The 27,652-nt window shown below is 55.7% G+C and overlaps 1 protein-coding gene across 12 annotated transcripts in view; it reads right to left on the minus strand.

The window, feature by feature from the left end:
• The window catches only part of Myo7a (myosin VIIA), a 79,215-nt gene that overhangs the window by 5,129 nt on the left and 46,434 nt on the right, over window positions 1–27,652 (minus strand). For 8 of the 12 annotated variants that reach the window (XM_048788006.1, XM_048788012.1, XM_048788011.1 and 5 more), the window contains 25 exons: window positions 27,285–27,494; window positions 26,726–26,929; window positions 26,305–26,481; window positions 25,749–25,850; window positions 24,374–24,501; window positions 22,170–22,296; window positions 21,405–21,524; window positions 20,704–20,877; window positions 19,745–19,972; window positions 18,296–18,466; window positions 15,668–15,785; window positions 14,810–14,936; window positions 13,654–13,823; window positions 12,554–12,744; window positions 11,861–11,985; window positions 11,213–11,370; window positions 10,253–10,406; window positions 8,943–9,098; window positions 8,369–8,474; window positions 7,231–7,344; window positions 6,107–6,194; window positions 5,823–5,929; window positions 3,409–3,594; window positions 2,884–3,000; window positions 1,461–1,544 (listed from right to left, as the gene is read on the minus strand). In XM_048788006.1, the coding sequence (XP_048643963.1) occupies window positions 1,461–1,544; window positions 2,884–3,000; window positions 3,409–3,594; window positions 5,823–5,929; window positions 6,107–6,194; window positions 7,231–7,344; window positions 8,369–8,474; window positions 8,943–9,098; window positions 10,253–10,406; window positions 11,213–11,370; window positions 11,861–11,985; window positions 12,554–12,744; window positions 13,654–13,823; window positions 14,810–14,936; window positions 15,668–15,785; window positions 18,296–18,466; window positions 19,745–19,972; window positions 20,704–20,877; window positions 21,405–21,524; window positions 22,170–22,296; window positions 24,374–24,501; window positions 25,749–25,850; window positions 26,305–26,481; window positions 26,726–26,929; window positions 27,285–27,494 (3,642 nt within the window). Of the gene's footprint in view, window positions 1–1,460; window positions 1,545–2,883; window positions 3,001–3,408; window positions 3,595–4,495; window positions 5,638–5,822; window positions 5,930–6,106; window positions 6,195–7,230; window positions 7,345–8,368; window positions 8,475–8,942; window positions 9,099–10,252; window positions 10,407–11,212; window positions 11,371–11,860; window positions 11,986–12,553; window positions 12,745–13,653; window positions 13,938–14,809; window positions 14,937–15,667; window positions 15,786–18,295; window positions 18,467–19,744; window positions 19,973–20,703; window positions 20,878–21,404; window positions 21,525–22,169; window positions 22,297–24,373; window positions 24,502–25,748; window positions 25,851–26,304; window positions 26,482–26,725; window positions 26,930–27,284; window positions 27,495–27,652 lie in introns of those variants that run through there. The other 4 variants (XM_048788007.1, XM_015477378.2, XM_048788010.1 and 1 more) reach the window with 3 other exon arrangements.

Here is a 27,652-nt window from a genome sequence, read left to right on the forward strand (position 1 = left end):
AAGGGAAATTGCATGGAAATGGAAGGAGACCCTCAGGGTTATACAAAATTACATACAAGAGGAAGTGAGGGGAAAGTGAAAAATAATACAAGGGGGAGAAATGAATGACAGTAGAGGGGGTAGAGAGAGAAGAGGGGAGGGGAGGGGGGATAGTAGAGGATAGGAAAGGCAGCAGAATACAACAGACACTAGTATGGCAACATGTAAATCAATGGATGTGTAACTGATGTGATTCTGCAATCTGTATACAGGGTAAAAATGGGAGTTCATAACCCACTTGAATCAAAGTGTGAAATATGATATATCAAGAACTATGTAATGTTTTGAACAACCAACAATAAAAAAAAATGTCCTGGGGAGCAGGATGGGCATAAAGCTGCATAGCATGGCTTCACTCTCCCTGGGTCCAGCCCAGAGACACCTTTCACAGAAGGTCTCAGGTCCTCAAAGAGGGCCAGCTTTGCATGAAGCTGCTGTGAGAAGCAGGTGCCTTTGCCTCCTCGCCTTGGTTTGGACCAACCGGCTAGACACCCAGGGAAATCTGGGAAGTTGTTGGGCACTTGGAGCCAAAATTAGAAACTTGGGCAACTTGACTGAACTGATACTGTGGGCCTGGCTGAGATGACCAGGGAGAGTGTAAGGAAGGAACCAAGAAGAAAACAGGGTGGAATCTTGGGAAATATCATATCCATGGGCCGAGTAGAGAAGAAACCCACAAAAGTATTTGAGAAAAAATGACCAAGAGAGAAAGGAGAACTGGGAATGTGTGGCACATGATGCCAGGGAACATAATGGTCATTAGTGTTCTTCACCAACTATCTAGGTGTACCCCTTCTGGGGAAATGGTAGGACTATGCTTCCTGGCCCTGGGGCAGGGCCACTCTGACCCATATACATGCATTTACCCCAGCACAGACTATCCTCCTGGCCAGTATGAGGACAGAACATTTTGGAAGTAGGAAGCATTTTATAGCACCCAATGATGCTGAGAGGCAAGGTAGACTAAAAGGAGTTAATGGGATTTGGTGGCAAGAATTTTATAATACCAGTGACTTGCAAGGCTGAGAAAGAAGGATTGCAAGTTCAAGGCCAGCCTGGGGAACTTAGGAAGACCCTGTCTCAAAATTAAAAGGGCTGAGGATGTAGCTTGGTGATAGAGTGCTTGCCCCAGCTCGTGCAAGGCCCTGAGTTCAATCCCCAATACCGCCATCCTTCCGCCCCCACCCCATCCCCCCCAAAAAAACCCACCAAAAACTGTTAGAAACTCCAGGAGAGCAATTTTGGTGGAGTAAATGAGGGGTAAGGGTGTAGACAAGGCAACCAACCTTTCAAGATGCATGATGAGTAGTGCCGGTGAGTTGGGCCGGCAGAGGCTTGTGTCTGGGACTTTGGTTAAAGTGTAGGCAAAGCAGCTCCCTGCCCCCCACCCCACCTGCTTGCTCGCTCTTGTCCCTGCTCACCTTGGTTCTGGGATCAATGAGGCTGACCCCATACTTGTTGATAGCAATTAAGAGGATCTCAGGGAAGTTTGGCTCTGTAGTTTGCTAGAAAAGAAAGATAGAGAACCATCATATGGGGATCCAGAACAGGAAAAGCACTTGGAGATAGGAAAGAAGTGCCCTCAGCTGGAATAAAACCAACCTGGTTTGTGCCAGGGGTGAAGAGGTGCTGGTGGTCCTGCCATGACCTTGTGATTTCTGCTGCTGCCATGCTCCCAGTGCTGTCCCCACATCCTTCCTTGGGTCCCCAGCAGTGATTTCATCCCTCTCCCTTACCTCTTTAGGAGTCTTATGTCCTTCTCTCCTTCTCTCAGCCCAAAAGGATCTTTTTTTTTTTTTAATGATGGGATTGAACCCATGGGCACTTTACTACTGAGCTACATTCCCAGCCCCTCTTATTTTTTTTTAATACCTTTATTTCACTTATGTATTTTTATGTGGTGCTGAGGATCGGACCCAGGGTCTCACACAGGCAAGGCGAGCGCTCTACCACTGAGCCCCAGCCCCAGCCCCTCTTATTTTATTTTGAGACAGGATCTTGCTAAGTTGCCCATGCTGGTTTCAAACTTGTAATCCTCCTACCTCAGCCTCCCCAGTCACTAGGATTACCGGCATGTGCCACTGTACCCAGCAAGGTCTTCCATCTTTAAAAAGCCCTCCTTGAACCTTCTGCTGCCCCAGCTCCCACCTACCCCTCTGCTCCTTGCACAGCCAAGCTTCTCAAGAGCCTGCATCCTAGATGTGTGGCGGGATCATCCCTGCATCTCCTCATCCCAGCCTTTCTTTCCACCATTCTCCTGCTTCTGGTGATGACCCTCAGCTCCATCCTCCACCCTGTGACCAGAGGGGCCACCTGGCACTGTCATCCCTGTTCAAAACCCTCCAAACTCACTCCCCCTGCAAGAGGAAACCCAGCCCCCCATCCTGCTTGCCAGCTTGCCTCTCACTGCAGCCTGCTTGCCTATAGCCCGCCACACGCAGCCCCTGGCATTTCCTGCCCAGACCTGAGTTCTCACACTTTTAGGCCTTTGCCCATGTGGGCTGCTTGCTAAAAGCACTCTCCTCAGGTCTCCCTAAAAAGGTCAGGAGGCTTCTCCAGTCTGGGTAGGGCTTCCCCAGCTCTGCCACCCAGGCAAGTACTCCACATGGTCACAGTCCACCCTCCATTACTCTGGCCTGACTTCCCTTCCAGGCTGAGCTTCTGGTTCCTCTGTCCTCAGGGCTGAACACTAGTCAAGACACCCCACTGGCTCGAGGCTAAAGGTGCATCCCTCCTTTCCCTGCCAGGGCAGTGTCCAAGACCATCACTGCTTCCCCCAGTCCTGGGGAGGAGTCTTGTCCCCTTCTTCACCTCTTCCTCTCCAAGGAACCCCCTGTGGCATACCTTCACCTCAAAGAAGGCGGAGCCAAAGGTGGGCCACTTGAAGATGAGCCTCAGGAAGGCCAGCTTGGCCTCCTCCTTGGATTTCCCTGCGTGTTTGTTGAAGTAGGCGACGATGGACTGCAGGGAGAGGGGGGTCAGGACAGAAGGCTCACAGCTCCCTGCCTCCTGCCGTGACCATCGTCAGGACCAGAAGTAGGACAGGCAGACCCGGGAGCCACTGGGGTCCCACCATTATCCCAGCTCATGGACTTTTGATCTCCCTCCTCTCCCCAAGGCAGGCAGGCCAGAGGGGATCCAATAAAATCAGGTCACCCTGGTAACCAGGACAGGACAAATCACCACCATGGGGCCCCTGAATTCTTCCCATGGAAGATGAGAAGAGGCAGACTGGAGGGTGGCCTGATCACATCAGGAGCCACGAGAGGCACTCCCTAGGGTGCTGGCCAGCACCTGCCAACCTGCCCCCTGGGGTTCCTGGAGTCCACTTCAGGGGTCTCCCATTCCCACCACCAGCTCCACACTCACCCGCTTCCAGTCATCAGGCGAGATCTGCCGGATGAGGTCCTGGGGCACCAACTCTCTCAGAAGCTTGGGGATACTAGGGAAGTAGGACTTGTCCTCCTCAAACTTGACCCTGTAGATCAGTGCCCCCAACTGCAGCACCTCCTCCCGTGTGCACTTGTGGTAGCCTCGGAGATACTTGGGTAGCTCCTGCCAGAGACAGAGCCGGTCGCAGGCGTGGAGGGAGCTGGAGGAGGTGGACTCCTTCCCCACCACCCTAAGAAGTGGGCGCTCCTGCCTTACCCCCATATTTGGACCCACCATTTCTTCAGCCTCCACTGATCCTGCTTCTCTAGGGGAGATGTCATAGGACCAGGAGACAGCGAGTACACCTCCAGGTTCGGTACTGTGTAGTTGGGAAGCACAGCCATACCAAAACACTGTCCCAGTTCCCCTTCTAACAGTCCAGTGAGAACAGAACTGCTTCAAAAGTGAAGTTCAGGGTGAAACTGAACTTCAGCTCTCCTCTCTAGGCCTGTCCTCTCTTGGAAGAGCCAGTCAGTTTGGCCTCCTCCCATTGTGTTCCTTTGGTCCTGACTGATTTCTGCAGCAGCACCAGCCCTACCCCTTGAACTTCCAGACCCGGAACCAGAGCATCTGAGGAGGGAGAGTGGACCAAAAGCTGAGATGCAGCCTCTGAAGGGCCAGCACTGGAGCCTTAGGACTGTCCACCACACCTGGAGCCTTAGGACTGTCTTATCCACTGTGGGAAGGGCAGGGAATGAAGGATGGCCGGGAGATGCCCCACTGATCAGAGATGAGTCAACCACCATCTGTCCACTCCCCTGCCCACCCACACACCTACTGTCTACTCACCCATCCACCACTCACCCATTTATGGGTCTACCTACCCATGCAGCCACCATCCCATCCACTTCCCCATCTGTCCATGCATCCACCCACCAATATCCACCCGTAAATTCATTCAGCACTCACCCTTCCACCCATGCATTCACTGAGTCACCAATTCACCCATTCAGCCACCCATCAGTCCAACGAATGCTTGTTGAGCATCTGCTATGAGTCAGGCCCTTTAAGCAACAACACTCACCCTACTCTCATGGAACTTGCAGTCTCAAGACAAGAGCAGGATTTAATACACACCAAACTGACGTATGGTTATAATCTGTGAAGGTACTGTTCACGGTGCTAGGAGAACATATAACAAAGTGATGTGATCCCACCGTGGGGACAGGGAATTCTTCAAGATAAGACATCTGAAAGCTTGGTCGGTAAGGGGAGGGATTGAGGGAAGAGTATTCCAGACGGGGTGACATGACAAAGGCCCTGCCAGACCTGAGACTCTGAAAAACTGTAGCTGCAGTGAATGGAGCCAAGGGGTGTCAAGTCCAAGAGGAGGCAGAGGCACCACCATGCAGGGCCCAGTCAGACTTTGGGGTGTACCTTAAGAGCAACCGGAGGCCCTGAAGAGGCCTGGAAAGCAGGAGGACTGTCTTGCGCACAGTGAACTGGGGGGAAACAAAACCAATGGGGGAGACCAGGGAGAGGCTGCGACCAGCCAAAGGAAGGAGGATGGTGACTGAGCCAGGTGGGCAGGTGGGGAGACCCAGCGGTGTCAGAGACAGTCCGGAGGTCAGATCATTAGGCAAGTGATTCAGAATGTGGGAGACAGGCAGTGGGAGAGGTCAAGGCTGACTCTTGGGTTTACACATTGCATTGGTGGACCTGGCAGGGAGAGGCAGATACCAGGTGCAAATGAGGGCAACCCTGCATCCCAGGCAGCGTGTCTCCACCAAGGCAACCCCCACCTCCTCCTCCTAGCAACCTGGTCTGTCTCTCCCACCAGAATGGTAAGCAGACCACAGCCCAGAAAGAGCACTGAACTGCAATCATGGAGCCCTGGGATCAAACCCCAGTCCTGTCTGCTGTGTGACCTTAACTACATCACTTGGCTTCTCTGAGTCTGTTTCTTTCTCTATAAAATAGAAACAACATGCCTACTTTTGGAGTTAACTGGAAGGAAAGGTGCCAGGTATATATTAGAGGTCAACATGCAAGCTTCCCTCCTGACTCCCTGCATGCCTGTGCCAGAAAACATTTGCAGACTTGCCTAGAAGCACTGGACATGCTCTGTTGTAGCAGCAGAATCTTGAATTCAGAGAACAGGCAGGCACCGAAGGAGGGGCCTGAACAAGCAGGGAGCTCAGAGGAAGAGTGATCAAGCCATGACGGCTGGAAGATCAGGAGAGAGAGGGATCTGAAGTTAGGCCACTCCCTGGGCCCTGGATCCCAGGAAGCCCTGTAAGGCCGGCTATTTTGGGCCCCTCACCTGGCAAGGCCCACAGGACTCTGCTTCACAAGTACAGCCAGACTGTAGCACAGTAGCCCCAGGAGCAGAGAGGCCCTGGGCAGCTCACCTGGTAATAGTGGAAGATGGAATCAGCCATGGGGTCCTTGCCCGGCACCGTGGTGGTCCACAGCTTCTTCATGAAGAACACCTGGTAGGTGAGCGAGGGCACGACCCCTGCAGCACAGGGCAGCCCGTCACCCCGAGTCCCAGCACTGAAGGGTCCGTCCCCCATCCAACCCAGCCCCAAAAGAGGCCCTTGCTTGGGCTCCACCCAGCGGGCCTCACAGCACAGCCCTGAGCAGCACCTGCCCTCTTCAGGCCTCAGGTGACCCCAGGACCCAGCCTCATTACCATCCTTGATGGGCCGTGCTTTCTTTATCCAGTCTGTCAGGTGTCGCACAAAGTCAAAGAAGAAGTCATTCTCTGGGACGCTGATGACCTAGGGACGTGGCCGTCGTAGTCCATTCATTTTAGTTAAAGCAATACTGCCTTTTCCGACTTTCCTACCCAAGGCCTCTTATCCAGAAAAACTCCACTCCCTGTATCAACCCTGCCCTGCCCTGACTGCCTGGTCAGCGTCTGAAGAACACAGCCCTCTTCCTGCTGAGGGACAGTCACCCCATCCACTGCCTAGGCCCAGGGGAACATGGCCACAAATGAGGCCCAGTCCCCCTGCCTTGAACCTTCCAGCTTCTCCCACAGGCTCTGAGCTCTCTGGATGCAGAACCTCATCAGGGTCATCTCTGGGTCCTCAGTGTCTGGCACAGGGACAGTGGTGAGGTGAGAAGATAAATGTGGATGTACATAGATCCATTAGTGATCAACAGGAGAGAGCCCCCAACTCTGCCTGAGATGGTCAGAAAGTCTTCCCATGGAAGGGGAACTGCAAGACCTCCACGGACAGAGCTGGAGGGATGTGGGCTGTGCACCTGGATCTGAGTTCCTGATGTGTGACCTTGGATAAGTTACTTAACCTGTCTGAACTCTAGTTCTGGGATCTATTAGTCTATTTATCCTATCGACCCAAATGTGGACACCTATAAAAATTTTAAATATATAATTATATAATAAAATTATACTACTTAATGTTGATTAATGTTAATTATTATAATTATGTATAGGCTCTAGATTATGATTTTAATGACCCTGTGTCAATTTCATTGAAATATTGGCAGAGTGGAAAACTTGAGACTTCATGGGTTAAAGAGGGCTAATCATACTGCCCTTCAAGGGTTATTTCAGTGGTTAAATGGCCTCAGCATGGCAGCTGGTGTGTCCAGATCATAGACTGCCTGGGCAGATGGCCCCGGATGGTCTGAGGCCATGTGCGTTGGCTCCAAGGGAGAGGCTTTGGGGCAGCAGGGATGGCTGTAGGAAGGAGTGGGCAGAAGACACCTCCCCACGCGTTCCTGTGGTCCCAGAAAATCTCACAGCATTTGGGCAGGCAGGTGACAGGAAGAGAGCCGACGACCCACCTTGTCTGCAATTTTGACAAAGAGGCTGAATCCCTCGGAGGACTTGAGGAGCAGCCGAGCGGCGATGTTCTGGCAGAAGTCCTTGGCCTTGGTGCTCGACTCCACCTCAAAGGCCTGAGAGGGGAGTGCTCACTTAGCGCCTGCAGAGTGGGCCTGGCCTCTGGCTGCCCCTCTAGACCAAGCCCTGCCCTCCACAGGGCTTCCCCGGGGGTCCAGAGCTGGACATGGCATTTCAACAAAGGAAAAAGCAACTCCTTTTCAGTCCCTGGCTCTCTGGGAAGGACTTTCCGTGGCCTCCCAGCCCCAAGCCTGGCTGCAGGATCATGAGGGACAACAGAGCCAGGCCTCATGGATGGAGTGGACAGAGAGAGACCCGAGGAAGAGGAAAAGCAAATTCCAAAATGGGTGAGGGGACCGGAGAGTCTGGCAAAGGTCAGATGGAGAGAGCAGAGGGACTTGGGGATGGCTTCCACTAGAGGGAACAGACAGGAAAGGAATTTAGGAACTTCTTCTTTCCTTGCCCCTGGGACCCTGTTGTGACGTTTCTGAGTCTCTAGTCTCTAAACTCAGACAAGTTTTAAAACTTCTCTTCAAACTTAAATATTTAGACGTTGCACTCAGGTTCGTCTGAATGAGGCGCGTTGCTGAGACGGAGCAGGGAGTGGGGGTCTTGAGGCAGCCTGACCGCGAATGTGACAAAGACAACAGGTCCCTTGGAAGACAGAACCAAGGTGGAGGGGACCCCGACCACATTATGTGAGGGGCAGGAAGGGGCTTTGGGGTCCTGCCGACAGGAAAGTGGGCTTGGAGCAGTGGGGAGTCCAGCCTGGCCTCATGCCCAGGAGCAAAGCTGGGACCAGGGAAGTGGCCTGCTAGAGTCCAGCTCAGCAGGACAGAGTTTTCTCCAAGGCAGCTTCTCCTCAGAAGGAGGGACGGAGAACTGGGGCAAAGCCTTCTCTAAGAAACTGCTCTTACCCAGGGAGTCTGTGACATTGAAACTGAGCCCTGACTCCACCAAGGTGCAGGAGGATAAAGTGGCCCATGTTGGGGTGGCAGGTGAGAAGTCAAGGCCACCTTGTGTCAGCTGAGGGAACCCCACCCTCTCAGGGGATGGAACCCAGAGGCCAGAGGCCCTCACCTCATCAGTGTCATCAGGGAAGTAGACCTTGTGGAAAATCTGGGTGGTTTTGTGCTGGATGGCCTCCACCTCCACCAGGTGCGGAGGGTACTTCCGGGACCCATTTCTGAAAATGGGCAGGGAAGGGTCAGATCAGAAGAGGGACCATTGGGACCAGGGAACAGAGGAAACTTTGGAGACAAACTGGGGTCTGACCCTCCTCCTCATTTCCTACAGCAGAACCAGCCACTTCTTACATTCTTGAGTTCTTTATCTGGGAAATGTGACAACAGTGCCCAGGTGGCATAGGGCTTTAGAGGGCAAACAAAGTGCAGGGTGCCAGAGGGCTTTGTAGGGTCTTGAGTGTGACCCAGGGGTGCACGCCTGCTTGGCGCACTTAAAGGGATGCGCCAAGCACCTCTGAGCCACCAGACTCCCAAACTGTCCAGAGTGCGACTGTGGCTGGCATCTGAGGAGCTCAGGAACAGGTCCCCACAGCTGTGTGGTCATCCTCATCCTCAAGGGCTGGTCCCATGAACCCAGTGAGGCCGAGGACCAACCCAGTGCTGCTCCCTGTCCCTGGCAGCCCTTGTACCTCAGCGCTTTCTGGAGCCGCTGCAGGCAGTCAATGGCGAGCGGGCAGTGCTTGCGGGACTGCAGGAAGCGCTGGACGTGGGGCAGGAGGATGTTGCTAGGTGGGAAGAGGCCGGTGCAGAGCCAGAGCAGCTCCCAGCCTCGCTCCTCGCTGTACCTGTGGGAGGAGGCCCCGTAGGAGTCACAGGGACCTGTGCAATCCCAGGGCCACACCCCCAGTTCCTCATCCCAAGGCCCAGCACCACCCACATCTCTGTAGCGGGATCCAGTTAGTGCCAATCACCCTGTGGCCGCCCACCCACGCCAGGCCTTGTGCTGTTACCAGTCCACATAGGGACCAGGGACCCCTGCCAGAGTGAAAACCCACTGTGGCCAGGGGCTCTGCTGGGGTCAGCTGAGGTTTCACTTTCACAGCAAGACTTTCCCCAGGAAGAGGAAACGAGCAATTTATACTGCGACTCCGGACTCGCCACACTGGGCACAGCACTGAGTTAGGCCAGCCCCCTACTTGGGACTGAGGCGGGAGGCTTGGAGGGCTTCGAGCAAGGAGGTGGCATTTGATCTGGGCTTTGAAGGCTGAAGCAAATTATGACAGGCAAAGAAAGGAATGGAGGGCTTTCCTGCCAGCAGCCCAGCATGTACAAATGTCTGGTCGTGTGAAAGGTCTGTAGTTCCAGAGGGAATTTGTGCAAGAGATGGAGAGTGATGAGGCTGGGGAGGAAGGCGGGTGGGGTGATGGAACAGGGCAGGGCTTTCCTCAGTCTCTGAGGAAGAAGGAGGCTGACTTCCCTCTCCTGCCTCTGGCTGGCCCAGTGGGGAGAAGGTGACAGCCTCTGGGGCTGCCGACCGTGACCCATGAGCATTTTCAGCCACAGCTTCCAACTGACGGCCTTAGTCCAAGCCAGGACAGGACACTGGCTAAACCTGTAGGTCCAGCCATCCCCGGAGCCCCCGTGGCCTGCAGGCCCGGGGAAAGCCATCCACAGAGGCTCACACAGGTTCGAGAAGCAGCAGTTGGAAGGACTCATGCTGATCAACAGAGGACAGACCAGGAGGGTACAGCCACCACTCCCCACCCCCGTCTTCCTTTCTCATTTTTTGCAGTGCTAGGAATGAACCCTGGGCCTCAAGCCCACTAGGCAAGCGCTGTGCCACTGAGCTAAACCCCCAGCCCCTACCTCCTGGTTCTTGAGGATTAACCTTTGGCTGCAGGCCAAGCTAGGCTGAGTGGCCTAGGAGTCAGCCTCTCCCTGCGTGCGAGGAAGCCGTGTTTCCAGGCAGAGCAGTGCTGCCCGCCCCACACCTGCTCACCTGATGTGGTTGTCCGTCAGCTGCTTCAGGATCTGCACGTATGCCTCATCCTTGAGGGGCTCAGCCTTCAGGGCCCCCTCAAAGATCTGGTCTGTGAGCTCGTTGACAGAGCGCATCCTCTTGGATGGGTAGTCACCCATGTACTTGAGAACAGGTGGGATTGTCAAGGAAGGGCTTGTGGCTGAGTGGGGCACACACTGGCCCGGAGGTAGAAGGTCACCCTCCCCCTGACCCTGGGCCTCAGACTACTAAGTTAGAAAACTGGATTGATCTGCCCACCCGCCACGGCTGCTTCACAGGCCACCCTTCCTTGGTCCCCAACCTCACAGCAGCCAGGATGGACTCCCCAAGTCACCAGTCTGGCTGTTCCATTCCCTGTCCAGGGGCTCCCCCTGGTCTCGGGACACAGCCCAAGTTTCTAAGTAGGGCTTGGAACCCTTCCCTTAGTCAGCCCACATCTTCCAGATGAGCTGAGTTACTTTGTGCCCTGTTTTGCCTCAGGACTTTTGTGCATTCTGCTCCCTCTGTCTGGGATGCTCCCCAGCTGTCTCCCCGTTGCCTACTAGGTCCTACTCAGCCTTCAGGTCTCAGCCTAGATGCCACATCCCAGCACTGGTTCCTGTTAGCACATCGCCCCCATGAGGCCAGGGGCTGGCTCTGGTCACGGCTCCATCTCCATGCCTGGCCTACAGCAGGCATGGCAAAGCTGCTCAGCCCCTGGCCAGAGCCCACAGGAGCCTCTGCCCTCCGTCCTCTCTCTCGTCCCCAGGAGCTGGCACCTAACTGAATGACAGGGTCAAAGGAGACAGTGGAAGAGATGGGGCCTTGCATACTGTAAGATGTGCCTCCACGTGTGCCCAGGACCCAGCCAGCCCTCAACAGGAAGGAGGTATCTAGCTGAAAAGTCTCCCTGCCCAGCATCCCCTACCCCACCTGTCCCCACCCAGTGCACATGGATATCGATGAAGGCCATGCAGGCCTCCTGCGAGAGTTCCTCGCTACCCAGGATCTTCTTGAGCAGGGCCTGCTTGAGTGGCTCCCGTGTGTGGCTCCACAGCCGATCCTTGCCTCGGGCCTTGGACACCATGACACGGCTCAGCGTGTGCTTGGGTGGGGACCTGCCACAGCACAGGGACAGTCAGCAGCCATCCCATTGCAGGAAGCCTGGGGAGAACCCCAGTGGGGAGCCCCCCAGCAGCCTGGAAGCCACGGGCAGGAGTAAGCAGTGCTGTCCCCACCCCGCTCTGCCACCAGAGATGTGCAGAAGCCACCTCCTGCAGAAAGCCTCTGCCCCCCGCCCACCAGGCCTCCTGGGCACAGTGCTGGGCTAGCAGAGCCAAAGCCCCCCACTTTCTTGCTGTCTCCCCACAGGATAATGAGGCTGAAACAGGCACTGGTGTGTGACACTGAGGGCCAGGACATGCCTGGGAGGGCACAGTCCCCACCACCTCAAGGAAGGATGCCGTGCGCCTGCAGGGAAGCATCATTTCCGGGACGGAAACGGCAGGCCCTGCTCACAGGCAGGCATGGCAAAGCTGCTCAGCCCCTGGCCAGAGCCCATAGGAGCCTCTGCCCACCGTCCTCTCTCTCGTCCCCAGGAGCTGGCACCTAAAGTAGTCGTAGGAGAACTCCTCCAGCGTGTAGGGCTTGGCGCGCACCTCGGGCTCTGCAGTTCGCAGCTGCAAGAGCCGGATGACGTCCTGCCTCTGGTCAGGGGTCATGGTGACCAGGGCCTACAGGTCGAGAGACAGGGAGCTCATGTCAGCCCTCAACTGGAGCCACTAGGATAACATGATAAAAGCCCCATGTCCGGCAACCTGTGGCTGGGGACTGTCTCCACAGGTATAGATCCATTGTTTTCTGACCCCAAGTCCCCTTCCTTCCCCAAGGACCTCAGGTTACTTCGCCTTCATCCTGCGGGGCTCTAAGCTGCATCAGCCAGGCTCAGGAGCTGCCTGGGAAGGCGGGCTCTGCGTCCTCAGAGCAGAACTCTGAGGGTCTCTGGGAGAACAGGGTTCCCAGCCCAGCTGTGCCCACACTGCCTTTCAGACAGTGCAGGCTGACCCCTCCCGCTGGCCACTCTCCTCCCATCCCTGCTCCTTGCAGCTCCTCCTCTGATGTGCGCACTAGGCCCCTCCCTACCTGACACAGGTTGGAGTCTGTGGTGCCTCAGCCCCGCCCCCCACTGAGCATCTGGAGACCATTGATCTATCACAGTCCCTCACTCCACTTTACAGATAGGAGAGAGGACAGAGGGGTCTGAGGAGCCTCCCACCCACCTGCCACTGCCAGACCACATACCACGATCTCCTGTGGCGGCATGGTGACAGTGGGCATGACATACACACAGTCGGTTGGGAAGTCCCCATGCTGCTTGGTCCTCTCGTTGATGCCGTTGGCCCAGCCTGAGTTCATGACCTGCTCACCGGTGTCATGGTCCAGGATGATGAGGTCTCCCTTGGCGAAGCTGAGGAAGCCTGACTCCTCACCCGCTTTGGAGCAGAGGTGGGCAGGGGCAACATGGGGGCAGAGAGAGAGGGGCTGGGTTGGAACATCTTTATTTAGGTTGATGATCCATCAGCCACTCCTCCCCACTGAAGAACTGAGGCCCTGTCCCACTCATGTCTGCCCCCCTGGCCACCTGGCCTCTACCTTGTCACAACCTTCTACACAAAGACACCAGAGGGGGCCAAACTCTTCTCTTGCTCAAAAACTTTCTGTGGCTCCCCATTACCCTTAGGAGAAGACCTACACTGCTGAGCCTGTTGGGAGCTGGCCTCCCTGACTCCTTCCACCTTGCTTCTTGCCCCCCGCCCCCGTCACACTCCAGTCACACCTAACTATGTGAAGTTCCCCAGGACACGCTGGCTTTCTCCTGCCTCTGCACGTGGTCCTCTGCCCTCTGCCCTCTGCCCCACACGCTCTGCTCACTCTGTGCCTCCTCCATGGATTCTGGGCTATATGGGGGCCTCTCCTCTGAGCACCCACAGCCCTGGGGCTTCTCTGGTCACTGTGCTGTCCCTGGGCCAGCATTCTGCCTCCCTCCCCACTGAAGGCAGGTCCAGGTCCACACTCTGCACAGGCCTAGGCAGCCCTGGAGGTGCATGGCCAGTGTGGTTGTCATGCTGCTGTCATTGATGGCAGTGGGTATTTGGAGAGCATTGAGGGGACCCCTGATCAAATGTGGAGAAGGTGACAGGAGATAAGAATGGAGGACCAAGGGGTGGAGAGAAGAAGGCTCCTCTTGGGCAGAGGTGAAGGCAGTGTTCTGCCACCGGCCCGTTACCCGGGTAGGACAGGTTAAGACGGGTAACGCGGTCCTCGCAGCCTGGAGTGCAGGGCCGGGGCCAAGGTGTGGGGCCTGCCTAATGCCCCAGCTACCCACACCAGCAGCCACTCACCAGGGTTGGGGTTGTCCTGCAAGGCCACCACGTACTTAGACCTCTTCCGGAGCCCCTCCAGGAAGGTGACCACCAGGTCACGGATGTCCTCGGCGTTGTTGGATGTGAAGGTGTACTCATCCCCCTTGATGGTGGCCAGTGTGAAGCTGGGGGCCGTCAGTTTTGCTCCCCTGCAGGACCAACACGGAGAACAGGGCCCAGCCGGGGTCAGTCCTGCACGGCCCGAGTGAGGTGCTACACAGCCCAGATCAGAGCAGCCCAGCGAGAGCAAGACACGGCACTCCCTGAAGGAGACCAAGCCCAGTCTAGTCAGAGAGGCCCAGCCTCAGGGAGCCCAGCCAGAGCAAGGCCTGGTCCAGCAGGGGGAGATGTGGCCCAGGTCAGACGCATCTCAGAGCCCCCGCCAGCATCAGGCATGGCCAGGCGAGGCCCTGGCTGGCCTAGCCCTCTTGCCCTTTGCCTTTGCCAAATCTAAGTCCAACTTGCCCTTCAATTTGCAGCCTAAATACCACTTCCTCCGGGAAGTCCACCATACCCTCCCCCAGTCCTTATCACACTGTCCCTTCTCTACAATGGCCTCTTTGATGTCTGTTTCCCTCCACTGAAGCTCTAAGAGGTCGAGGACCATCTGTCACCACTGAATCTGATGTGTTTAGCACGTGCCTGCTCAGAGCTGGATGTGACCACATCAGATGCAGCTCAGAAATATTCCTGCAAGCTCCATATTGGGGGAGGGGGCGCTGCACTGCTGGGAGAGGTGGTCTAACCCAGGAAACCGCCCCCACCGCCTGTGTGCAGGGCAACTTAAGGTTTACAAAGAGTTCCCCTGTCATTTATTACTCCCTCCCTGTTATTGAAGGAAAATATCCAGAACCCTACTTTAGGAATGGGAACACAGAGGTGAACCCTGAAGCCCTCTTGCACACACTGACCTGCCTCTGACTGTCCTTTTACCCCGCTGAGGCCACCTCAGAGCCACCTTTACCATCCCTGAGGCCCCTTGTGGGAGGGGCCTGAGGGCTGCGTAGCGCAGCACAAACAGCTCGGCTGTGTGAAGCCAGGACAGGCCACTGTGCCTGTGCCCCCCACAACCCGTGATGCCCTGTACCCCCTCCTTCCCTGCAGGTCCATCTGTGCTCCACGTGCTTCTCCTCACCTGCTGCTGGACACAGCCATGATCTCTGGGAAGGACAGCTCCAGAAGCACCTGCTCCTGCTCATCCACAAAATAGATGCCTGTCCAGTTGACAGCCACAATGACATCATTCTTAGGGAGATTGGGACCTGCGACAGTGACAGAGACACTTGGAAGGTGGCCTCCCCACTCCTGGATCCAGCCCCTCCTGATTATCATAACTGTCAAGGAGGCGACTAGGACAGAAGTATAACGATTCCCATTTTGTGAGCAAGAAAACTGCGGCTCAGAGAGCACAGCGGCTCAACAAGCCAAAACCCAAGGTGCAGTAACCATATTTGGAGATAAGGTGCAGGGAAGAGAGTGCTGGGTCAGGAAACCCGGCTTCAGTCATATCTGCCATGGTCTCTGTGCAGCTCTGGACAAGTCCTTTCCTGCACCAAGGTGGAATGTGGGGTTGGACAACAGAGCCCCACGGCTCCCTGTGGCCCTAACATCTGATGATTCTGTGAAGCCCAGCATCAGCATAGGGCCTGGCACAGAGCAGATGCCCAGTAACGATGGCCCAAGGATGGCTGAGCAAAGGGCCTGGGCAATTGGCACAACCTTGCCCACACTCAGCTTCGGGGAGACAGCTTAGCACAGCTGGCCCACCGTGGGGTGCTTTAATGATTGCAGTCCTCATCCAGTTGTTCAACCCAGCACACCATGAGCATCTACTATGTGTCATGGAGTCACTGTTGGACTGCAGGGTGACAGAGCAACTCTGCAGCATGATCTAAAAAGAGCAGGCACCCTGCAGGCAGGAGTCCGCTGACGGGGAGCTGGGCTAAGTTCCCCTCTCTGCTGTGAACTGAGAGACTGGGAGACCAGGGGTTACCTGAGAACTTATAGGCTTCATAAAACCTGGAGAATAGCAAGGGCCACTTGAAGCGGGCATAATTGACCACATCCTCTTTGACCTTCTGGGCATCCGTTCTCCTTTGGGCATAAATCCCCTGGAGAGGACAGAGAGGGAAAGAAGGTAGAAGACAGTATATAAGTTCTAGAAATCATACATCCCTGCCGCTAGTCAGGGGTGGCCCAGGGCTCCTGTGTCCTCCTGTGCATTCCTGATGGCCTCACCCTGTTCCTGATGGCCTCACCCTGTTCCTGATGGCCTCACCCTGTTCCACAGCAGCCCACGTCACCCCCAGTTGATATCAGTGAGCCCTTGTGTGGATTCATACTGCCTCTGTGCAGGTCCTGGGACACAGAGAAAACATGGGTGCCACCCCCAGGGAGTTCCCAGTTCAGCAGAAACCGGGTAGGTCCAGGCCTTAGAAAGGTCAGGTACAGAGGAAGGATTACAGACCAGAGGTAAGGCCAACAGCAAGGGGACTGCAATGGCCCTGGCAAGGAACAAAAGCACTAGTGCTTTGTTACTCCAAACACGTCCCCCGGGGCCCTTGTGAGACCTCCGTGCGTTGAGGTGGAATTAGAAGGATCAGAATGAACTCATGGTTTTGACAATATGTAGACACAGACAAGGATAAAGATAATGGTGTGTGCCAGCTCAGACTGCCCCATTTCCATCTTGGAGAAGGTCAGACCTTGGAAGAGTGAGCACTCAGGGTGACGTGCTTGACATTGACACTGCAATGAATCTCAAAACGTTCAGAAAAATAATATGTAGGTATGCAGAGAGAGAGAATCACAAAGCAAAGGTGGCTTAGTCCAGATGAAACGTGCATAACAGGTCTAGTTTTTGAACTTGCAACTTCTCTGGAAGTTTGCAATTATTTCAGAATGAGATTTTTTTAAATTTTTTTTTAGTTGTTGATGGACCTTTATTTTATTTATTTGTATGTGGTGCTGAGAATCGAACACAGTGCCTCACGCATGCTAGGCAAGCACATTACCACTGAGCCACAACCCCAGCCCCCAGAATGAGATGTCTTTAAAATACCTCTCTCAGTTTTAGTTTGAATTGTGTCCACCACCCCCACCCCGCCAACAAATTCATGTGTTGAAGTCCTAAACCTCCTGGTAACCATATTTGGAGATAAGGTCTCTTGGAAGTTAAAATGCCATCGGAAGTTAAAATGCCATCTTTAGGGTGGATCCTACTCCAATGACTGATGTCCTTATAAGAAGAGGAAACTGACACAGACCTGCATGAGCATAGAGGAAAGACCATGTGGAGACAGATGGAGAAGATGCCCTCTGCGGGCAAGGAGAGGCCTCCATAGAAACCAACTCTGCCAACACCCCAGTCCGCACTTCCACTCTGGAACAGAGGTGTAAACATCTGTCCTTTCAGCCCCGGGCCTGTACTGCTTCACTAAAACAGCTCCAGCCAACTAACAGCCTTCCCACCCCACAAGAGTCATTCACATCTGGCCCCCTGCGAGGGCAGCATGGGGCTCCATGTGAGGGAGGCCTGGATGCAGGGGATGAGAGAGTGCGTCAACTAGTTTGCCAAGAGGAGTCTGCTGTGAGACAGCAGGGATCTTGGAGATGGGAAGGCCTATGGGTCCTCTGCCAGCAGTCAGTGCCCCCAGCCCACCTGAGGGCCCCTGTTCCACTTAGGCAGGCCCCTGAGCTTGGCTGGGAACTGCTCATATCTGGCTGCAAGCAGGGGCTATACCTCATTCTCCAGACAGGAAGGCGACTGGCATTCTTTTCTTTTAGGGAAAAGAAGGGGCATTTCCTAGTTGCAACCTAAGGCACCCCCTCTACTTCCCTCTTGGAAGCTCAGCCTCATAAACAGTTGATGAGACATAAGGCAAGGCCACCACAAGACCCTGTGATCTCAGGAAGCTAGGACTGAATTTGACTCTTCTCTGTGTCCCTGGATCCCAGCCCAGAGTGGTTGTTATGGTTTGGATGTTCAGTGTCCCTGAAAAGCACATGTGTGAGATAAGGAAAGAAATTTCAGAGGTGAAATAATTAGATTATGAAAGGTGTGACCTCATAGGTGGATTAATCCATGGATATGGATTAACTGGGTGATAACTATAGGCACGTAGGGTGTGGCTGGAGGAGATAGGTCAATGGGGGTGTGCCTTTGGGGTTTATATTTTGTTCCTGGTGAGTGTCAGTCTGTCTGTCTGTCTGTCTGTCTCTCTCTCTCTCTCTCTCTCTCTCTCTCTCTCCCTCTCTCCCTGTCCTTCCTGGTCATGTCCTGAGCTGCTTCCCTCCACCATGCCCTTCCACTGGGATGCTGTGCCTCACCTCAGGCTCAGAGCTGTGGAGCTGGCCCTCTATGCACTGAAAACTCTCAAACTGTGAGTCAAAGTGATCTTTTTCCTCTTCTATGTTTTCTTGTCAGGTCTTTTGGTCACAGTGACAAAAAAGCTGACCAAAACATTGGATGACAGAAGACCCATGTGAACCCATGTCCACAGGGGAGAAGTGTGGAGGTCTTGACCCCTGCAGCCCCACAAACAGGAGATGCCAGGTGGGACCATGACTACCTGGACTGCACGCTCCTCCCCCATCTCTCTGTCCCCTGATGCCCTCCTACCTTCTTGTGGGCAGCAATGGCCAGCTGGGCCCACTTCTCAAGTGTCTTCAGGGGTGTGATCTCGCGGTCCGGGATGTAGGTGGGGACAAGGTTCAGCAGGCGCTCCAGGATCATCTCAGAGCCATAGTCCACAAAGTACTGCTGGGAGGCCAGCTCTGCCAGGTCATCCTCCTGTGGGAGGGGACCTCAGTCATGCGTGCGGCCCGTACCCTCTGCCCTTCCAGACTCCTAAAGCCTTCAGGTTGCTCTCCTGGCCCTGTCTCCTGTAGTTCTGGGCCCTGCCCCTTGGGACCCTGCATTTTCACTGATTTGCTGGGGTGTTCCTGAGGGCCGCACCCCTGCCTTCTCCTGGGTCCCATTAGCTCTATGCTAGACTCTGACCAGGGGCATATGAGCTGAAGAGGCCAGTCAGCCTGCCAGGAATGGGCCAGCCACTGCATGTCCAGCCCTCTGCTACAGCAACCGGGGCGGATGAGCAGAAGAAGAGGATGTGCCTGTCCTGGATAATGGGAGACCTGGGACCGCGGGGGATGAACAGAGAGGGAGTGCATCACCGTTACCGTCTCCATCACCATCACTCTGCCCCTGGGGGTGTCCAAGTGTGAACAACCAGTGGCTCTGCACACAGGCTTCAGAGGACCAGGTGAACACTGGGCATTTGCTGCCTCTCTGCTGGGTGATGCCTACCTGGGGCTCCCCAGGGCTCCAGTAGCAGGGGCAATAGAGAAAAACTCTGGGGGCTTTAAAGGCAATCAATATTTTCCAGTGAGTTTGAAGCATTTCAGAATTTCAGCAACTAATATGGCTGTTCCAACAATGAATACCATCAACACCAACAACATCACTACCAACCACAGCATCATTACCACCATCAACACTGCCATCACCACCACCAATAACGACACTAGCACCAACACCATCACCACCTCCACCACCCCACCACCAGGCACCACTGTCCTCATGCCCATCCTCACCCTCCACCACAATCGCCAGCAGAACCCTAAATACCATAAGCAGCACCATCACCATCACCAAAAACAAGACGACCACATTGCTCCAGTCCTCAGGAGGAGACAGAGGATACACACTTGTAAATTCTGGTCTAAAGGACTGAATCTGTTTCCCATTCAGAGCAGAGTTTACTGGACTAACCCAGAACCATAAGCACACACACTATGCCATGCAGTCACAGCAACGTGTAGGACACCTTCCAGGGGTGGAACTCAGTATACTCTTCAAAGACCCCGCTACCATCATTGTATCTCCTCCTCACAGCTCCTGTGAGGCAGGTCGTCTTAAGTCCAGCAGAGGCCTGGAGAAGGTCCAGCTGCAAGCAGCCACTCTCAGCATTAGCTGATGATAGGTCACAGACAGGAGCACCTGGCCCAGATTGGGTAAAAAGGAGTCTGTGGGCCAAGCAAGCGCAGTACAGGATTTGCCGTCACTCACCTTCTCACACCTGTACTCCCCGAACTTGACCCCGCGCACCACCTGCTGGTAGATGAGGTTGGTGGCCACGTTGTCTTCTGAGGGGTTGTGCCAGGGTGTGAAGACCTCTTTTCGGAAGAAGAGCCTCCAGGGGGCATTGCGCTCCTGGGCACCCTGCTCCTTGGCATACTGCTCACACTGAGAGATGGCGTCCATGACATGGTCACTGCCACTGCCCAGGGAGGACACCTGTGGGCACCGGAGAGAAGGCCCAGTAGAAGGGTGGGCAGGCATGGAGTCAGGGAAGGACTACAGGAAGCCACCAGCTGTGGTCCTGGTCCAGATAGAAAACAGACCCAGAGAGAAGCAGGATGTGCCCTAGGTCCCCTAGAAGGCAGACCCAAATGGGATCCCCAGGTCCCATGGGTTCTGAGCTGTCACCCTAAATTATTAACTTTCCAGCCTCAGTCATGGGCACACTTATGGGGAAGTTGCAATTTCCTAGTACAAATCCTTTGTGAAGCTGTTGGACAAACTGTCACTGAAATCTACAAGTGAGAAAAATCCTGGCAGAGTGTCCAGAACAAGGTTCTGTCCCTGGACCTGCCGGGTGGAGAAGAAGGCAGCAGAGGAGCCTGCAGTCCCCAAGCCCAATAGGCTCACACATGCTGCTACAGAAGAAATGTGTGACCGCTTGTCATTTCCCCAGCCCACAGCACAGCAACCACGCAGGGAACGGTTGTGAGAGAACTGGCTGCCTGCTGCCTGTCGGGGCCCTGTTCCTTCTCAGCACCAACAGAGGATTCTTCCTACCTGGGCCCACACGACTGAAGAGCGCCCCCAGCACCCATCCTAATGAGTCAGCGAGAACCGGGGCTACCCCTGGCTGGAGTCACCTGAGCCAGGAGTCAGCACTGGGACAGAAGAAGGTAGTTCCCCCACCCAGAGTGGCATCAGGAGGTGATGGGGCTCCACCTTACCTTATCAAACAGGGCGATGTACAGGGAGAACCCAAAGCGGTCCTTGAGCGAGATCTTGTCGGCCAACGCATTGCATAGCTCCTTGGCTGTGGTTGCTGAGTCCGTCAGAAGGGTCTTGGTGGTCCCATCCATGAATGTCACAGGTAACATGATGGGCTTCTTGGACTTAGTGGCCTGGAAGTGACCCCAGAGAGTTTGAGGATCCCTTCACTTCTGACCAGCTTACTCTCTCTGGACTCTGGCCCCCTGCTCCCACTGAGTGAATGGGATCTGCCCCTAGACCCCAGGTCCCTGCCATCCCACCAGGACACTATCCCTGTCACAGGAGCCTGAGGAGCCGTGCTCCACAGCCCATTCTAATGGGACCTTCAGGGCCCCTGAGCAAGGCCTCTGAGCCGGGCCCCTGGGACTGGGAGGTTGGGCACTGCCACAGGTCGGGCTTCTGACCTTATTTCACATAAGGACATCACAAGACCCTGCAAGATGAGTATCACCATCCCCAGGTTGCTGGCAGAGCCTCGGAGATGCAGAGGGAATCCCTCTTGCCCAAGTGATTTTGGTACAAAGCCATTGATCCTTTGGGGGCTTTTCTGTTCTGGTGGGCCTGGGACTCCAGAACAGAGGAACAGAACTCAAAGCAGGGAGCATTTCTGGGGCACTGGGGTGCACTGAATACACACTTGCTGCGGGCGGGGACGCACCTGCAGCTCCAGCCAGCTGGGTGGCTGCGTCCGAGTCCCATTGACAAAGGTCCTCCTCAGGCGCTCCTCACAGTATGGGGCATAGCCAGGCGGTCCCCCATGGATGAAATTCCGCAGGTACTACAGACAGGGGACCCAATGAGGCAGCTTCCAGCCAGCCTCCCTGGGCCTCCCCAGCCTGGACCATTCCAGCAGCCTTCAGCCCCTTGCCCACACTCGGGACCTGCCTCTCAAGGTAGGACTGCCCACACCCCTCCTCTCCATGCTCCAGCCATGGCTCCTGCGGCCCTCAGGACATGTACTGTGGCTCAGCAAGAAAACCACACAGTCCAGCTCCACCTTTCTCTGCCATGTCTCCAGCCTCACCCCATACCACCATCTCCCCTGTCCCTGGCATAACTGTCCTCCTCCAGGGCCCTGTTTGGACTCTACCACCTCCTCCAAGCTCACAGCACCCTCCAGTCAGGCTGGCATCCCCAGAACCCAAGGCCTAGCTCTGAGTTGAACTGAAGTGCCTGACCCAAGTGACGTGCTCAGAGGGCCCAAGACACCCTCCTGACTGACTCAAGCTCAGTAGAATGGGGCCAGGGGTGGTGGGACTGAACAAAGTGGTGGCTGCCTGGGCATCCTACTGGTGTAGGATGGGTCTGGGTGGGAGGTGGTGAAGCCTGAGAGGCTCCAGGCCCTGCTGGGCCGCCTCCTCTGCTTTCTCCCCTCGATGCCAGGACAGGGCCTGGCTCCTCTTCCTCCTGGGGGCCTCCCTACCTTAACAAACTTCTCAGAGGGGGCGAAGCAGCCCACGCAGAGAGACACGAGGATCCAGCCCCGGGCGTAGCTGCTCTTGGAGGGGTTGTGGGTGAGCTGCTTACTGATCTGGCAGTAGATCTCATCCCTAGGCAGGAGGAGAACTGCCTCAGAGGAACAGCCCCACCCCACCGCTCCCAGCAGCAGGTGTGATGATGCGACATCACAGTGTGATCCAACATGCCCAAGATCATCCAGGGGGAGGCAGAGTGTGCCAGGTCGGGGAGCCTGAGCCCAGTGCTCTAGGGAGCCACCGAAGAGAGTCTTGCTTTAGAGACAGGATCATCAGGCAGGAAGCACGTTGATAACTCCAATCCAGAGTCCACCATGCAAAGGTGGTGGTACGTATCCTGCTCTGGGCACAGCAGCCACAGCCCCTGGTGGCAATGCTGATGAGAAGCACAGGCCTGCCCCTGTCTGGTCCCCGACCTGCTGGCTGGCCCAGGCAGATGGGTGGGCTCCATTCTCTGACCCCAGCCCATAGTCAGGGATAGTTTCTACTAATGGAAGCTGGTACAGCAAAAACAACCCCAGCACTTGGGGCTGGATGAATGGAGACTCTAACTTCTCCAGATGCATTCCTGTAATGTTGGGATTTTAAGTGGCTATTACTTTTGTGCTAAGATGAAAGTAATTTTTGTTTTCATTTTAAAGGGATCCTCTCAGGATTGCTGTGCAAAAATATAAGTCAAGGTGTGTAAAACACCCTGCACAGGGCCTGGCATAGGGGCTTCATGAAAGGGCAGCTGTGATGGTCACTGCTGTTGTGAGCAATGTCTCTCTTGGTCCCTAAGCCTTTAAGAGAGCCTGCTGTCTCAGGGCTGAGGGAGGGCGCGTAGTGGCATGCTGACCACCAGGGGGCACTTGCTGCTCCTCTTGGCTGCCCTGGGCAGGAAGAGGGATGATCTGATTCAGTGGCTTTCCAATTTTGAGTGATTGTGGGCCAATATGGTTTAAATTTCAGAAGTTGCCAACTCTTTTTAATCATGACAAAATAAGAACATCTAAAACACACACATACCTATACACACACCCTGCACACTACCCTATTTCCTAAAACGAAGGTCATCTAAGATATCCAAAGCCAGGTAGGGAGTGCAGCTCAGTGGTAGAGCCCTTGCCTGGCATGTGTGAGGACCAAGGGTCAATCCCAGTATTTTTTTTTTAAAAAAAGGCCCCAAATTCCAGAGGTCTAAATCTCAGAACCAAGAGCAACGCTTAAAGTTAGACAACTGTAGCTGCAGTTCTCGTCTTGCCACAGACCCGTGAAAATCTTATCCCCTGCTACTGGAGGCACTGTCGTGGTCCCTCAGGGTTCATTCCTCAGCCTTCCTACTCTTGGTCCAGGCATCCCAACATGGAGGCTGTGACAGTGAGAAGACTGGGTGGCTACCATTCCCTTTTAGAGGGGTGGCCCTCAAGCAAGGCAGTACCTGGCTTTGGGGAGTGACAGGAGGAGACTCTCCTGGAAGGCAGGAGGTCTGGGAGGCCAGGTGACCCTGGGCAAGTTTCTTCCCCACTCTGAACCTGTTTTCTCATCAGGAAAATGGGGCTCCCCGTCACTGACCCTGCTGCTGCCACTACCCCTCCCTGCAGGCCAGCCCACAGCAGCAAACAAGTTCATGGGCTCGGCTCGCCTCACCCCTTCCTGTGCTGCTGCGGTTGGGGAAGCCTGCCCACCCTCACCCCGCCTAGCTGGGCAGATCCCTTACTTGCTCCTGGTGACTCCCAGGTCTTTGCATCACATCCCTGACCACTGCTGCCTAGATAGAGGCTCTCCTGGCCTCAGGGGAGGGTACAGCGGCAGGGTCCCCCCAGCATGCTGCCCATGGTGATCCTGAACTCAGGTAACAATAGTCATAGTTACTATTACTGAGGGCCTACTGTGCTCCATGATTTTTACGCACTTCTTGTCTTTGTGACTTTCCATGAGCCTAGGAGGTAGGCACCATTATTTTTATTCTTTATAGATAAGAAAAAAAGGCTTAGAGAGACCAAGGAACCTGACGTGGCGCAGCCAGCTGGCAGCAGAGGCAAACACAGGCCTTTGGCTTAATCTGTTGCTAAGGTGATGAAGTCACAACACAGCTGCCTTAAGCCTTCCAGCCCTGCCCGGGGGTGCCGGGCGCCCCCTCGTGGCCTCCCTGAGCCCCTCAGGTGCTGACCGCAGTGCTGGCCGCAGGATGCCGTTGCCGATAATGAAGTGCAGCTTCTCCAGGTTGGAGGTGGGCCGGTCCTCCAGCATGCTGTTGCCCTGCACCGTGGACTCCCCATCATGCAGCCTCTTCGTCACCTGGGCCAGGGGACACAGTTAAGGGCAGGTGAAGCTGGGGACCTGAAACTGCCCAGTCTCCAGAGCAGATCCAGGCAGCAGGCAGAGGAGTTGGGCTCCCCACCACTGACCCTGCTGCTGCCACCACCCCTCCCTGCAGACCAGACGCTGGGCCAAGAGCTGCTCACATGGCCTGGGAGCACTGGCCTGGCACCTCCGCTTCTGGAAGACGTTTCCCCCAAACCTTCCTTGACACCCACTCCCAGCCTCCACTGGGGGAGGACCGTTCAGCCAGAATGGAACCCCCCCCCCCTCTCTGGGGTGGGGTCCCTCATACATCTGTGGCACCAGAGTACAGCCTGGGTTCCACCCACACAGTCACCAAGGCCCCTGACCCCAGTGTGCCCAGCTTCAGAACTGGTTCCTAGGAATCAGTGTCCCCTGTCTGGGGCCACAGCAGCAGCCCCACACTCTGCCCAGATGCAGTGAGGAGCTGGAGTGTGGGTTACAGATGGGGAGGGCTGTGGAAGGTTCCCACATCTCCTGAGCACCTCTGCTGCCATCTTGGGCCCCTCTCCCATGACCCCTGGGAGTGGGCATTTTCTTGCCTTGGCTCCTCTGATTCCAAGTACAGAGCTGGGATTCAAATCTGAGCCCACAAGACTAGCATCTTGTGTCAGGTGGGGATGGGACAAGGGCAGAGGCAAAGCAGTAGCCTCTGACTTTGTAATAAGGGGCGAGGAAGAGGATCCTGGGAAGAGGAGATTCCCAGGAAGAAAAGGGGAAGGAGGTATTTTAGGTGTGTGCAAGGAGGAGTGTGTGGGGCCCAAGCTGTGAATGCCATGGTCTGTGTCTGCATCGCAGCCCCCACCAGCCTGCACCACCCTGGAGCCCTAGGACCAGGACAGTGCTCAGAAGATGAGGGGACCGACTGAGTGAGCTCAGAGCACTCAGGGGAGCAGACGCTCTCTTATCTCAGCCACAGAGGAGCGCCCACCTGAAAGGTCCTTTGATCAAACGCCCCAGGCAGGTGTCCGAAGGAAGTGACCCCCTCACCCTGCACCACTCGGACGCTCTCCATTCCTGCTCTGCGAAGCCCTCCCTGGCCCCAGCCTGAGCCCACCGCATTTTCCATGCCGTCCTGTCTGCTCAATCCCCCCACCACGTTGTCCTGTCCCCTAAAGACAGGCAGCATTGACTCCTACTCCTGCTCCTGGGGGGTCCCAGCTCAGTCGGCTGCAGCTTAAGGCCCCGGGGTCCACTCTCACCTCCTCTGTGAGTTTGGACTTCTTCTTCAGGGTCAAGTGCACCAGTTTATGCCTCACACTGCTCTTCTTCTGCCCCTCAGGGAGTTGGGCCTGCAGGACCAACTAGGGTCAGGGGCAAGTGACTGGGCAGAAAGCAAAGACAAGACCACCTGACAGTGGGCTGCACCTGGGATCAGCTGACCTCCACACTGACACAAGACACGTCCCACCCTGCACCCTGCCACCCTGCACCCACCCCCACCAGCCAGCTGGCAAATGGGAAACGGACTCAGAAAAGCATAATGACCCCCCAAACCCTCCCCCCCAAAGAGTCGCCACAGGAGCTGGCTCCAACAGCAAAGTCCTGCTCTGCCATGAGCCCCTGGGTCACCATCACTTCACAGTTTACACAACTTTCACACTTTTGCTTCCATAAGTAGAGAGAGAAGGCTGGGGATAGGGGAGGTGAGGCAAATCGCAGGGTGCTCTTTCTGCTCAGGGCGCTGAGGCCAGGCAGTCCTCTCCACTGGCCTGGGAGGGTCATCAACTCGGGGGGAGGGGGGAACCTTGGTCTGACCTCACTCTCGCCCTGCAGGGCCTGCAGCTCCCTCTTGTATGTCTTCTTGCCCAGAGTCTCATAAATCTTGGTCATCACAGGGATCTTCTCGCTGCCGTCACTCATGGCTGTGTGGTACTTGGGCTCTGGGAGGTCCCCCATGAACCTCAGGATGGTGATCCAGACTGCCAGAGCCGCCTGGGGGCAGAGCGCAGATGTCAGGAAACCGGAGCAGAGGACGTTGCTAACACCATGGAGACAGCCCGGATTCGAGGAGAAGGCTTGGAGAAACACCCGCCCACGTGTTCTGGCCCTAGGCTGTGCCCCAGGTAGGAGACGGCAGTCAGACCCAGGCCCTGCCCACCCAGGACATGCCACCCGGGCAGCACCCACAGCCCCAGCCCGGCCTTGCTAGCAGGGACCAGCAGCAGGCAGGCCTCACCAGCTGGTCACCCTCATCATCATGGTAGAGCAGCGGCTGTTTGAGTGGCCGCCGGGTGTAGGAATGTGTGGTTGTGCCCTGGAAGTAGGTGGCAGCAAACTTTGCGAATTTGTACTCAGAGAGGTCCTCCTCGTCCTCGTCAGGCAGGGGTAGGGCCGCATCCACGTCCTCCTCCACCATCTCCATCCGCCCTTGCTCCAGGTCCTGATGGACACAGAGGGGTTCCCTGCCATGTGGGCCTCAGGTGGGAGGGCCTGGAGCAGACTCAGGTTGACTGCCATCTCACATCCTCCCTGCAGAGCCAGCTCCTCCTCCAGGAGGGTAGGGGCTCTGCATGTCCTATCTGCTGCCCAAACACAGTGGTTCCTCAAGAAGGCTCCAGAGAGGGACAGTGACCTGCCTAAGGTCACATGGCAAGCAGGGTCTGGATGGGGTCTGGGAGCCAGCTCATCACCATTCTCTGCTCAGAGGGGTCAGGTGGGTTTTAATGCAAGGGGACACACACAAGAGGAGGAAGGACCATCACACAGTGGGGTGTAGGCTGTCCTCAGTTTGGTACCTCAAAGCCACTAGGTGCCTGGCCCTCCTGGCCTGGCAGGCCACCCGAAGTCCCCAGGAAGCCAAACATCTTGTCCACCATGTCAGAGTGATTGATGGGCTCGTGGCGGGCCTTCTCCATCTGCTCCAGCAGCTCCTTCTTCTGCCGAGCGGCCTCCTTCTCCTTCAGCTCGCGCTCTGCGTCCTCACGAGCCAGCTGGGCCAGGCGTTCCTGAAGGTTGGGGTGAGGCAGAAGGGGCGGGGTTGGCATCCAGTGCCACAGCCTCAGGAAGCACGCTTTCCTTGGGGAACCCAAGGTTGGGACAGCCTCAGTCCCAACCTCTACCAGGGCCTCCTGAGTGCAGGGAAGAACTGCACCCCCATCTTCCC

This window comes from Marmota marmota, unplaced genomic scaffold (genome assembly GCF_001458135.2).
Source record: "Marmota marmota marmota unplaced genomic scaffold, marMar, whole genome shotgun sequence".
NCBI lineage: Eukaryota > Metazoa > Chordata > Mammalia > Rodentia > Sciuridae > Marmota > Marmota marmota.